This window comes from Mesoplodon densirostris, chromosome 4 (assembly GCF_025265405.1).
Source record: "Mesoplodon densirostris isolate mMesDen1 chromosome 4, mMesDen1 primary haplotype, whole genome shotgun sequence".
NCBI classification, from domain to species: Eukaryota; Metazoa; Chordata; class Mammalia; order Artiodactyla; family Ziphiidae; genus Mesoplodon; species Mesoplodon densirostris.
The window spans coordinates 77,252,283-77,266,669 of NC_082664.1; the positions used below are offsets into that span (position 1 = coordinate 77,252,283).

At 37.7% G+C, this 14,387-nt stretch overlaps 2 gene segments (V, D, J or C); both read right to left on the reverse strand.

The window, feature by feature from the left end:
• Positions 1-4,980: 4,980 nt before the first annotated feature.
• LOC132488098 (T cell receptor alpha variable 9-2-like) lies at positions 4,981-5,559 on the reverse strand. The segment is given in 2 exon segments: positions 4,981-5,357; positions 5,481-5,559. Coding segments are annotated over 2 exon segments (423 nt in total).
• A 5,401-nt stretch (positions 5,560-10,960) lies between these two features.
• LOC132488099 (T cell receptor alpha variable 14/delta variable 4-like) lies at positions 10,961-11,589 on the reverse strand. The segment is given in 2 exon segments: positions 10,961-11,376; positions 11,541-11,589. Coding segments are annotated over 2 exon segments (465 nt in total).
• Positions 11,590-14,387: the final 2,798 nt, after the last annotated feature.

Consider the following 14,387-nt stretch of genomic DNA (forward strand, 5'->3'; position numbering starts at 1 on the left):
GTCTCATCAATAAACGGTGTTGAGAAAACTAGATATCCACATACATAAGAATGAAAGTCAAGGGCTTCCCTGGTGGTGCAGTGGTTGAGAGTCTGCCTGCCGATGCAGAGAACGCGGGTTCATGCCCTTGTCCAGGAGGATCCCACATGCCGCGGAGTGGCTGGGCCCGTGAGCCACGGCCGCTGAGCCTGTGCGTCCGGAGCCTGTGCTCCGCAACGGGAGAGGCCACAGCAGTGAGAGGCCCGCGTGCCTCAAAAAGAAGAAAAAAAAAAAGAATGAAAGTCAAACCTTACCTCACACCTTGTACTAAAATCAACTCAAAATGGATTAAAGACTTAAAAGTAATACCTGAAATTGTGAAACTAACAGAAGAAAACACAAGGAAAAATCTTGACATTGGTTTGAGCAATAATTTCTGGATATGACAAAAAGGCACAGGCAACAAGAGCAAAAGTAAATAAGTGGGATTGCATCAAACGAAAAAGCATCTGCATAGCAAAGGAAATGACCTACTGAGTGAAGAGACAACTTACAAAATTGTAGAAAATATTTGCAAACCACACATCTGATAAGGAGCTAACGACCAAAACATATAAAGACATCAAACAACTCAATAGCAAGGAAACAACCCAACTGAATAATCGATAAGAACCTGAACAGACATTTCTCTAAAGAAGACATACAAATGATAAATAGTTATATAAAATAGTGCTCAAGATCATTAAGCATCAGGGAAATGCAAATCAAAACCACAATGAGATATTACCTTACTCCTATTAGAATGGTTATCATCAAAAAGGCAAGAGATAACAAGTGTTGGTGAGGATTTGGAGAAACGAAACCCTTGGTCACTGTTGGTGGGAAGGTAAATTGGTACAGCCACTATGAAAAACAATATGGAGATCCCTCAAAAAATTAAAAATACAACTACCATATGATCTAGGAATCCCACCTCTAGATGGAGATATATATATATATATATCTGAAAGAAATGAAATCAGTATCTCCAAGAGATATTTGAGCTCCCATGTTCACTGCAGCATCATTCACAGTAACCAAGACATGGAAACAACCTTCATGTCCATCGACAGATGAAATCCTGCCATTTGCAACAACATGGATGAACCGGAAGAACATTATGGTAAGTGAAATAAGCCAAACACAGAAAGACAAATACTGCATGAAATCACTTATATGAGGAATCTAAAAAAGTTGAACTTATAGAAGCAGAGAGTAGAATGGTAGACGCAAGGTGGCTTGGGGGTGGGAAAAACAGGGAGATGTTGTCAAAGGGTGCAAAGTTTTCATTATGCACAATACATTCGGAAGATCTAACATGCAGCATGGTGACTATAGTTAGTAATACCGTATTGTACACTTGAAGTTTGCTAAGAGAGTAGATCTTAAGTGTTCTTACCCCACACACACACAAATAGTAACTATGTGAAGTGATGAATATGTTAATTAGTTTTGTTGTCATAATCATTTAACAATCTATACATATATCAAAACATGTTGTATACTTTAAATATAGACAATTTTTATTTGTCAATTGTACATTAATAAAGCTGGAAAAATTTTAAAACAAAAGAGATGATGCATATAAAGACCCTATGGTAGTAAATAGTCTAAACTTAGTTCTCAAGCAAAATATAAGCTCCTTACTATAGGAATTTTTATCTGTTCTATTCTCTACTACATTTTCTAAAATAGGACCTGCCAAGAAATAGGCACGTAGCAAATTTTTATTGAATGAATTAATGGTAATTTTTTGTTCTGGCATTGATAGTGGTATTTTCTATTATTCATTTGTAATTCAACAATTTTTATATGCCAACTGTTTGCCAGGTATGATTCTATGTGTTGAGGATAAGCAAAATCTCTGCTATCATGGAAATAACATCTAATAGGAGAAGAAGTAGAGTATTTGAGCATAGATGCTAGTAAGAGCTAAGTTTAGAAGCTTGTGAAAATCCTCTTCTTGTTGCTTCTATTTTCTCAGTGAAATAGGAAAACAATGAACAGTTGAGAGTGTGGATATCTGAGGATTTCTTCCAAGTTTCAGATACAGTGCACAAAGAGGTTGAAAGCAGAAAAATGGAAAAAACTATATCATACAAACACCCAAAAAAGCTAGTATATTATATCTGTGTAAAACAAACTAGGCTTCCAGAATAGGATATTAGAGATAATAATTAATTAATGCTTAATTTTATGTTTCCACTTTGCTAAGCTTGGTATCCAGATATTTGGTCAAACATCAGTTCAGAAGTTGCTGTGAAAGTATTTTTTTAGATGAGATTAACATTTAAATCAGTAGACTTTGAGAAAAACAGATGACTCTCCATAATGTGAGTGGGCTCCATCCAATCAGTCGAAGGTCTTAAGAGAAAAATATTACGGTCCTGGAGGTAGAAGGAATTTTGCCTCCAGACCACCTTTGGATGCAAAGTACAAGATGAACTGCTCCCTGGGTCTCCAGTCTGCCTTCCTGCCCTGCAGAATTTGGACTTGCCAGTCCCTACAATCACATGAGCCAATTCCTAAAATCTCTGTCTCTGTCTCTCTCTACACACACACACACACACACACACACACACACACATTCTATTGATCCTTTTGGTTCTGTTTCTCTGGAGAGCCCTAATACAGAGAGTTTTTAAAATTCATGCAGAAATCTCATAACCAAAAAAATCACAGTCTCAAATTTGTATGTACCTAAATAATATAGATTGATTGTTTGTAGGTTTTACATACTTCTGTGAACACTGGTTATATTTCACAGTAAAATAATTTTTATGTGTTGATGGCTCAAAGAAATGGTTGATCCCTCAGAAATGCTTACTTCAGGGAAGGATGAAAACAGAATCAGTCCAGCAAAATCAAGAGCAAAAGGACTGAGAGAAGACAGGAGAGGAGAGAGGGAGAGGGAGCAGGAGAGGAAGAGGGAGAAAGAGAGAACCTTAGACAACAGAACTGCCCATACCTATTCTGCTTAAATTAGGGGCAAGATGTTTGAAATATAGTAATCAATTTTCCACAACACCCTCAACAGAGGCAATGATAGTTACTACAATGGAGTTTTACAAACTTCATCAAAAAGCTATGTAGCAACAGGAAAAATTCAAAAATGTCCTCCAAAGCAATTACAGGGTTCAAAACACTGAGGCAGCAGCAGATTTCAAGGCATTTCAAGTAGATGGGATCCTTCCAAACTCTAAATCAAGTCCCCATTATTTAACTCCTCTTCTTCAAGAAGACAGATGATACAAAATTTTTCTTGTTCTCCAGTGTTGGTTGTCTACTTCCCATCCTTGTATGGACTAATTGTGAGCATGTTGTCAGCTACTTTGTCTGGGTCCTCATAGTCCAAACCAACTGACAGAGCTGGGAACACAGGCAGATAATTTCCATTGCCTGAGGTGACATCTCATACACATCTTGTGAAGCAGTGGAGTGGGTTTATCTCTCTCTCCTTCTCCAATGGCATCCCTTCCAGTCACACCATTTTCTCTGTATTTATTTCTAGCATGGTCTTAGGGCTGACTGGATATATATTCTTTATATATCCAGTAAGCTATTGGCATAAAGCACTGCTAATACTGAAGTATAAATACTGGGAAAAAAAAGAATGCCTAGGTTGAAAATCTTAATAAGGAAAAATGAAAGAGATAGGAAAAAAGACAAATATAACATTTAAAATCAATAAAGAAAAATGAGTCATTCAAAATGTTGAGCCTGGATACCTGCCTCAAAATAAACTAACAAACAAAAATTAAGAAAAATACAAAGCCTTAAACCTCAACCTCTCTACACATACATACACACACACGCAAATTTAAAGATTTAAAGACAAAATTAATCTGAGAAAAACTAAAGAAAATATGAGATAAAATTTTATCATTTTAGAGTGCTACAGATTTTTAAGCACGAAATATAACTCAGAATCCATAAAAGAAATTTTTCAAAAATTTACTACATACTATTTTTAAAATTCTGCCTGCCAAACAAGACCATAAAGTCAAAAAGGTTATATTAAACTTTTTTAAAAGACACATATATGTGACAGTCTTATGACAACTTCCTTAACATAGAGAATGTTCTTTAAACTCTATAGTTAAATGACTATAATACAGTAGGAAATGGGAAGATATATGAGTGGACAATTTATACAAAAACGTATAAATGACTTTTAAATGAAATGAAGCTCCATCTCATTCGTAAATTTTAAATTATTAAATTTTTTTTAAAAAGCGTAACTGATAGCAACAGTCCAGAACCTTAGTAATACGCAAGGTTTGGGGAAAATAGATATTCTGCCTAATCATGGCTACTGGTGGTAAAACTTACCTAGAAGAAAATTTAGTTGCATCATATAGACTATGAGTATGCTATTTTCTTGAATAATAATTTTTTCCTTGAAGTGAACAGTTAATTATTACATTTTAAATTTTTAATTATTTTGGCTTACTTACTTATATGTGCTGTTGCTCAATTCATCAATGGCTAACTTCCAATTTTCTGCTGGGTTTGGGAAATGATCACTGCTTGTTATACAGGCACTGGTAGAGAACATGGGTAGTCTGCTGCTTACATATTTTCAGTCTTCCTATTTTCAGCCTTCACTCCCTGAATGCCCTCAAAACACACAAACACACACAGCACCATCCACCCAAATTATTCAAGTGTAATTAATGCTTCTGGTTTCTAAACCCTTCCACAGGGGTACAGCACACATCCAGTGCTTCTTGCTTCTTCTTACATTAGCCCCAAGTCTCATTGTTTATGTGACTTTACCTTGAAATTACTTTGGCCCTGGATGAGGAACTATTGATGTCAGACTCTTCTTTCAAAATCACTAATGAAGAGTTGGGTATAGGGAATATTCACTTCTTGCTCTTATTCTCTAGAAATTTGTATGAGTTTTGTATCAACCAGAGACTGAGGGACAAACCACCATAGACTGTGCCACAGAGTGGATCAAATGGAGACACTCAGCCTCCAGGCCCCTTGTTGCCACTCAAAGAGTTTGTGCTCAGCCACCCCTGCAGTTCCCATCACTGTGTCACTCAGAGCACAGTAGTACACGGCCGAATCTGAATCTTGGACTGAGGCTTTCTCCAAGTGGAAGGATTTTGATTCTCTGTGGTGTGTGGCTTCAAACTCTTTATTGGTTCCCTTCTCATTGTCCTTCATGGCTTTCAGAAGGACCTGTGGACCTTCTCCAGGATATTGAACATACCAGAAAGTAACGGGGTACCCAGTGGCTGAATAAGTGCAATTTATGGTCAAGGCAGCCCCTTCTGGAAGAGTCATTTGGCCATCCATCTGGGTCACTGGGTCTTCACGGGTTTGTCCTGGGGAAAAATAAAAGAGTTCTGTATCATCTTGGGCATAAAGCTCTGGGATAAAATTATGATTAAAGGTTTTGTTGACATAACAGAAAAAAGAATCCAAATTTTTAGAGGCATTTTACTTACCAAGCACTAGGAGTATCACAGTCACTAAGCCTGGAGAAGAGTTCATCTCTAGAGTGTCTCCTGAATAATGTCCTTGACTCTTCACTTGAAGAAATATTGAAGTCACAGTGAAGTGATAAACCTAAGCCTAGTTTCAGACAGGAAATGTGTTTGTGTTAAGAAACTGCACCCCCTGGTGGACAGACACTGAAATGGGATGCACACTTCCTGGTCTCCTCAAGTCAGAAAAATGTTATCCTTGACTTTATTCATGAGGTACATGCCAGTCTTCAGGTGGTGCTTGGAAATCTGAACAAGAGCTGTCATAACTTCTCAGGTCTGTTTTGCTCTTAGGACACTACCTGACATGGAAGTTCTTTAACAGAGCATCCCAGGTATTTCTGCAGCTGAGAAGATATCAGTTTTCTTAAGCACTTTAAATAGTACTTTATATTCTCAGGTATCCATGGTGGGCCAGCCTATAATCCACTGAATGTCAGAAAAGAATCTGAGGTTGATTACAGAGGAAGTAATAAGAAGCCAAATCAGTACTGAGTGAATCTCTGTGTTTCAGCATTGTACCCCAATTTATAGAGCAACAGTGACTGACATTTATTACATGCTCACTAAATATTTACTATACCAAACAAAAATAATGAATCAAGGGTCACTGATTGAGGAATCACTACTACTTGAAATATAATATTTTATCGGTCCCAAAATAATATCATTTGTAAGAAATGCTATCTTTTTAATAAAATCTTTTCAGAGGAAAAAGCCACACTATCTTATCAATAGTCAAATAATCCTGAATTTCAGAATCATTAAAATGTGAAAACAAGAGAAATATCATAATTGAAATGATCAAATCCTTATAGAATGGTCTGAGATCAATGTCTTATTCTCCTACTATTTTCTTGACTCCAAGATAAAAGTGTTGGCCTATGTGAATCAGACAAGTACTAATCTTATACTCTTAGTGAATAACCTCAAGGATGCTTTCTGTTACCATCCATCTGCCATATTTTATTGCCAAACTTTAATCAAATAATTTTCCTCCACTGGGTTAGGAACTCTAAAGATGTGGATTTGTTTCAAAAGCCTCGAGCATGAGTTAGGACTCTCTTTTTTCCCAGCTTTTCAAATTATTAAAGACATAGCTGATATTCATACAACAGCTTATAATAGAATCAATGTGTAAGTGATTTAAAATTACCGATTCTGGGATCCCACAACTAACTTCATGAATCATACTTTCCAGGATTGAGACCCACAACTGCGTAATTATTTTTTTTTCCATTGGCACTGCTGCACAGCTTGTAGGCTCTTAGGTCCCCACCCAGGGATTGAATCCGGGCCCTCAGCAGTGAAAGTGCGGAGTCCTAACCACTGGACTGCCAGGGAATTCCCACAAGTGTGTAATTTTTTAAAGCTCCCAGATGGTTTTGTTGCAGCCAGTCTGATGCCAGTTTATAAGATTTCATTTGTGATCAGTGCCCTAGACCGAGATGGTCATCAAAGATCAGGGAGTAGGGCTTCCTTGGTGATGCAGTGGTTGAGAGTCCACCTGCCGATGCAGGGGACACGTGTTCGTGCCCTGGTCCTGGAAGATCCCACATACCGCGGAGCAGCTAAGCCCATGAGCCATGGCTGCTGAGCCTGCGCATCCGGAGCCTGTGCTCTGCAACGGGAGAGGCCACAGCAGTGAGGGGCCCGCGTACCGCAAAAAAAAAAAAAAAAAAATTAACCAGTATAAATATTTCTCAAAAATTTAAAAATAGAAGTGCCATGTGATCCAGCAATTCCACTTCTAATTATATACTCAAAAAAATTGAAAGAATTTGGGTATATACCCCAAATATTGAGGTATTTATATATCCATGGTTCCACCAAAAGGTGGAAGCAACCCAAATATCCATCAACAGATGAAGAGATAGACAAAATGTGGTATACACATACACTGAAATATTATTCAACTCCAAAAAGGAAAGAACCTGCTATATAAAAAAATAAATAAAATAAAATTCAAAAAAAAGGAAAGAAATTCTAACACCTGTTACAACATAGATGAAACTTGAGTACATTATGCTAAATGAAATAAGTCACAAAATGACCAACGTTACATGATTCCACTTATATGGGCTCTCAAACTCATAGAAAGATAGAGTAGAATAGTAGTGGCCAGGGCTGGAGGGACACGTGAATGGGGAGTTACTCTTCAATGAGTACAAATTTTCAGTTTTTCAAGATGAAAAGAGTTCTAGAGATGGATGGTGGTACTGGTTGAACAATGTAAATGTTTTTAATATCACTGGATTGTACACTTAAAATTATTAATATGGTAAAAATGTCTGTTAAAATGGTAAGAGTTTTTTGAGTTAAAAAATTTTAAGACATTTTAAAATTGATTTCTATTGGAGTATAGTAGATTTACAATGTTGTGTTAGTTTCTGCTGTACGGCAGAGTGAATCAGTTATACATGTACATATATCCACTCTTTTGTAGATTCTATTCCCATGTAAGTCATTACTTTACATTCTATTCCCATGTAAGTCATTACACTCTTTTTTAGATTCTATTCCCAATTAAGTCTATTCCCATGTAAGTATTCAGTAGAGTTCCCTGTGCTATACAGTAGGTTCTTTTTAGTTATCTATTTTATATATAGTAGTGTTATATGTCAATCCCAATCTCCCAATTTATCCCTCCTCCCCATTTCCCCCTTGGTAACCATAAGTTTGTTTTCTACATTTGTGACTCTACTTCTGTTTTGTAAATAGGTTCATTTGTACCATTTTTTTTAGATTGAACATATAAGCAATATCATATGGTATTCGTCTTTCTCTGTCTGACTTACTTCACTCAGTATGACAATCTCTAGGTCCATCCATGTTGCTGCAAATGGCATTATTTCATTCTTTTTTATGGCTGAGTAATGTTCCATTGTATATATGTACCACATCTTCTTTATCCATTCCTCCACTGGTGAACATTTAGGTTGCTTCCATGTCCTGGCTATTGTAAATAGTGCTGCAATGAACACTGGGGTGCATATGCCTTTTTGAATTATGGTTTTCTCTGGATATATGCCCAGAAGTGGGATTGCTGGACCATATGGTAGTTTTATTTTTAATTTTTTAAGGAACCTCCATACTGTTCTCCTTAGTAGCTGTAAAAATTTATATTCCCACCAGCAGTGTAGGAGGGTTCCCTTTTCTCCACACCCTCACCAGCATTTATTGTTTGTAGATTTTTTGATGAAGGCCATTCTGATCAGTGTGAGGTGATACCTCATTGCAGGTTTTTTTTGTCGTTTCTTTTGTTTTTTGCAGTACGCGGGCCTCTCACTGTTGTGGCCTCTCCCGTTGTGGAGCACAGGCTCCAGACGCGCAGTCTCAGCGGCCATGGCTTATGGGCCTAGCCGCTCCACGGCATGTGAGATCTTCCCAGACCGGGGCACGAACCCGTGTTCCCTGCATCGGCAGGCGGACTCTCAACCACTGCGCCACCAGGGAAGGACCCCTCATTGTAGTTTTGATCTGCATTTCCCTAATAATTAATGATGTTGAGCATCTTTTCATGTGCCTCTTGGCCATGTGTATGTCTTCTTTGGAGAAATGTCTATTTAGATCTTCCACCCATTTTTTTTTGACTGGGTTGTTTGGTTTTTTTGACATTGAGCTGCATGAGCTGTTTGTATATATTGGAGATTAATCCCTTGTTTGTGAATTCATTGGCAAATATTTTCTCCCATTCTGTGTGTTGTCTTTTCATTTTGTTTATGGTTTCTTTTGCTGTGCAAAAGCTTTTAAGTGTCATTAGGTCCCATTTATATATTTTTGGTTTTATTTTCATTACTCTAGGAGGTGGACCAAAAAAGATCTTGCTGTGATTTATGTCAGAGAGTGTTCTGCCTATGTTTTCCTTTAAGAGTTTTATATTATTTGGTCTTACATTTAGATCTTTATTTTTATGTATGGTGTTAGAGAATGTTCTAATTTCATTCTTTTACACATAGCTGTCCAATTTTTCCAGCACCACTTAATGAAGGGACTGTAAGACATTCCTTTTAAGATTTCTACTCTATCTAGGGCTTCCCTGGTGGCACAGTGGTTGGGAGTCCGCCTGCCAATGCAGGGGACGCGGGTTCGTGCCCTGGTCCAGGAGGATCCCACATGCCGTGGAGCGGCTGGGCCCGTGAGCCATGGCTGCTGAGCCTGCGCGTCGGGAGCCTGTGCTCTGCAACGGGAGAGGCCACAGCAGTGAGAGGCCCGCGTACCACAAAAAACAAAAAAAAGGAAAGAAAAAAAAAAGATTCCTACTCTATCTAAAATTAAAAAAAAAAACAAAACTCATAGTAGCCAGAGGACAGAGGCGCAGGGGGGTAAAGTGTAATGGGTGAAGTCGGTCAAAAGGCACAAATTTTCAGTTCTAAGTAAGTTTGGGGATGTAATGTATAGCACAGTGACTATAGTTACCAATACTGTACTGAATATTTGAAAGTTGCTAAGAGAATAAATCTTAAAAGTTCTCATCAGAAGAAATAAAAATTATAGCTATGTGAGGTGATTGATAGTAACTAAAAAAAAAAGATTTCTACTCTACACAACCGCTTTCAAAATGCAAATATAAGAGGCAGTTACAATACAAGATCACTTAGCAACCACCCATTACCATTCAAATTTTAAGACACTGAGAAAATGGAATTAGAGGTAGAAGGAGGAAATTAGAGAGAAAGAGTATTTGGGATTGTGTAACACTGATTGGAAAAGAGGGTCTGGAGGTGTCCAAAATGTGCCACATGATGGCAAAAATACTTTTGAAGGAGTGGTGCAGTGAAGGGCAAGAGCAGAGAAACAAGATAATTCATACTCTGCTTCTCACAATGTCCTTTTAAGAGCCACTAATTATTGATCTTTTTGTGGATAAGACTGATGGGAGGCAGGTAAAACTTACATTATGATAATTGAGCTATTCCATGCTAGAGGTGTTAATAAGATGGAATGAGGATTATCACAAAGTTTGTGACATATCAGGCACCTTAGAAAGTAAACAAGTGTACCATTAACTCAGGTAACAAAACTAAAATAAATGAATTCATTAAATGGTGTAAAACTGCATAATATTCAAAAAGAGGAAAATCACAAAGAGATTTCACAACCTTCCTTACTCAAAACAAGCCTGTAAAATAATATATATTCAATAAATATTTAATGAACAAATTGAAATGAAAATCCAAAAATTCACGCATACTTTTACTAATTTTTGAATCAGATGTCTCTGAATTTCCTTAGTCAATTATTCTAGCTCATTCTAATCACTAAATGGCAAGGATTTTATGTGGCTATTTTTTGTCTTCAATAAAAAATTTGAACCCAAATTTTCAGGGATAAGGATGTTTTTGATGAATGATAGCTCTAGACATGGTCTACGAACCCAGAGAAATATTTTCTTAGAAGGAGTGTTTTCCCTCTAACCCTACACCTGTGCTGCCACAGCCCTAACCACTTCTTGTCTGTGAAGGCAATTCCCTGCCCTGGTCCCTACAGCAGGCAGATGTATCAAGCAGAGCCCTGGGTTTTGGTATACCTCCCTCTAACACGCCTCTCACTGTGGGCTCACTCAGTGCACAGAAATACACTGCAGAGTCCTCCAGCTGTGAAGCTGAGATGGCAAGTTTGATGGATTTGTTTGCCTTCTGGAAATTCAGTGAGTAGCGACCTTCTGTTGCATTTTGCTGGTTATAAGAGTCCTGACGAATAAGGAGAATCATCGCCCCACTGCTGGGCTGCTTGTACCAGTATAGACTATAATTGGGATCATTTGTGTCATATATGCAGTCCAGGGTCACAACCTCCTTCTCCTGCACTAATATTACTGGTTGGTCTTGAGTTACCTTCTGGGCAATACTGGATCCTAAAGAAAAAAAAACAGAATCAGAAGTTTAGGAATAAGTACTGTGGAACAAAGAAATTCTATTTTACACTCTACTGCCCCTTCTTCCCAGGGTGCCCATAAACCGCCTGTTCCCCCAATCCTTAGGTCTTAGAGGGGTACAATCCCACTGGGGCCATCCTTACCTAGCCACAATGAAGCCATGACCACCTTCAGAAGGCTGGAGAGAAGCATGTTTGAGGTCTTCCACTACATGGAAAGTGTCTTCTTCAATTTCAAGGCTCTGCAAGGTGAGCTGAACCTGACAGGGTGAGGAAAGAATTGCTGGGCTATGTGTTGCTGCTGCCCCACAACAGGAAACAGGGGTTTCCTGGAGGAGCAAGTTGATGTGGGTCATGTCAGCTTCTCTATGGTCTAGGTGAGAGTTTCACTCAACCCAGACTTCCTTTTGCATTAACCAGCTCTTCAACTGATAGCAATTACATCTGAAAATAAACACGAGGTAAATTTGTTATTGAAAGGGAGATGATGATTCGACCAACTGCTGTGTTTAGTCGTTGCGTCAGTGATGGAACTTATTTTAAAATACTATATATAATGGATTATGGAAACAACCTAAGATGTAATGATCATGTATCCTTACACTTATGTATGCTTTCCTTTCACCTAAGGTAGAAATAAATCACTTTATGATAAGAAGGCAAATCTCTTTAGACTAATTACTGCAGCTTCTTCAACCTATATATTGATATAGCAGTCAGTATAATTATTCACCACAACATCTGTTCAGTTACCTATCTTGGGACCTAATAGCAGGAGAAAAGATAATCTCCCTTTGCAGAAGACTAGAATGAAGCTTGCAGACATGGAGTCCTGTCACAGAGGTCCCCTTCTCTTCTCTATTAGTTTTGACAGCCCAGCTCTGTTCAGAAAGGCCAAAATAGATGCCAGAGTTTGGCCATTAGGTTATCAAACCTTTGAATTTATATTTTTCCCATTAACTCAGTTGGAACCCTAAAAGAGCCACAAGAAGCCCCTATATTCTGTGCGCCCAGCTCTAAAGGGAATATATTGCAGGTGACATCATACACCTCCATAAGACAGCTGATCGTGAGTTCACCACTGATTGTAATAAACATTTCTTTGTGTATGAATGTAAAAGGAAAGCCATGCCTAAGGATATTACTAAACAACATGGCAAAAAACAAAGACCCATTCCCTATCATGGCCTACCCCTTAAAGTTCAACAAAACTTATACTCCTTGTCTCAAAGTAATTACAGCCTTGGCTAAATTGGTTGAAGCATCTTCAGGTCTTGCTCCGGAATCTCCATTTAAATCTGATGGTACTACATACAGTACAAATTGTTCTCCAATCTAAAACACTCAAACTTTGTCTACCAATTAGTTGACTAATCATAAAATACTAATTTCTCCGCATATTATTCAACTTTGTTACACCTCTCAATTAAAGGATCTCATGATTGTACTTCTGTTATTCAAAATGCCTTCATGTCCAGAACAGATCTTTTGGACACTCTCATACCAAATTCTGAATTGACTTGTTTTTAAAATAATCTTACTTTAAATATTGAAAAGAAAAATACCAAGCTAGTTATGCAATAGCTACTCTAAACTCCCTTTAAAACCAATCATTAGCAGAAGCAAAATTAACTTAAGTAGCTGAACTTGTGGATCTCTCTTGGATATATTAAATTACAAAAAGTATACATACAGTGTTAGTTATAGATTTTTAACACAGTTCACGGCTTCCAAATACTAGGAAGACAATGAGGTTTTTTAAGCATCTTAACATTTTCTTAACCTTCTTGTGTATCTCATGTATGCCTATTAAAAATGGATGTCAAATACATGAATTATTTGATGTCTTCATGTTACTCAAAGAAATTTTCGTCATAAGAACCAACTCTCATGGTGTAAAAGACTCTGTAGAAGCTAGGAAAAAATGCTTGAGCAGATTATTATGCTAAGCATCCCTTTCTGACTTAATCCTTATGCAAGCACCTCTTCTAGAACATAAACACAAATCCATGGAGAAGTTCAATTATTCCATCTTAGATGCACAAAATTTGGCCCCAATTTTGTAAAGAATCATTAGGAATGATTGATTTGTTTGATTCACGAGGACAAGATATATCAAAGCCAGGACAGCTGTCTGGTGGAGCCTAATGATCTCTGATGAACTCTTGCTAAAGTCCTCCAGAGAAAAGACATCACAGTAGGGACATATTGGTTGCAACATTAAACAAACACTGGTGGGGAAACTTCTAGGATGGCAAAGAATGGGGTCAGTTCATGCCTTTCTTGGAACAAACAAACTCCCATAAAAATCTGTAAAGGTGGGATATGAACTGGAATACTGTCCCAAGGAAACATTTGGGGTATTTCGAAAAGGAGTTAAACAATTGCTTTTTCCCCATGGGTTGAGTATGTACTAGTAGTAGTATTTTTATTTCTACATGGGTTGAAGCAGTCTTTTGTCAGAGAATCCACAGCACTCACGATAGTTGAAAATCAACTTGATATTGTGTTTACTACCTGTGCCATTTCAATGTATATCTATATAGGGGAGCTATACAAAGTTTTGGCCCTCACTCAGAAATTTTACTATTCTTATCATCCCTCTATCTTCTGAAGAAGTGGAAAGAACAAATGGAATATTAGAACTGAAATGAATTACTGTATCAGACACCCTTGAACTACTATGGCCTAATGCATTATTAATTAGCCTTGGCCCCCATGGCCCTGCTTTCTTCCCCTCACAAAGTCATATGTTGTCTCACTATGAACTGGTCACTGATAGGTCCAGGTAACCCACAAGGTCCCAAACAACACGTATTCCAATCTTTCACAAACTGAACTAAAATAGATAAACCCAATATAATCAGTCCTTTCATCACAGACAGAGGTTGATTTTATAGCCTTTCATTTAATCAGCTTTTACATGATGTTAACCTGGGTGACTGGATGCTCTGCAAGATACCCAGAGAAAGACTGCCATTGAGCTTGCAG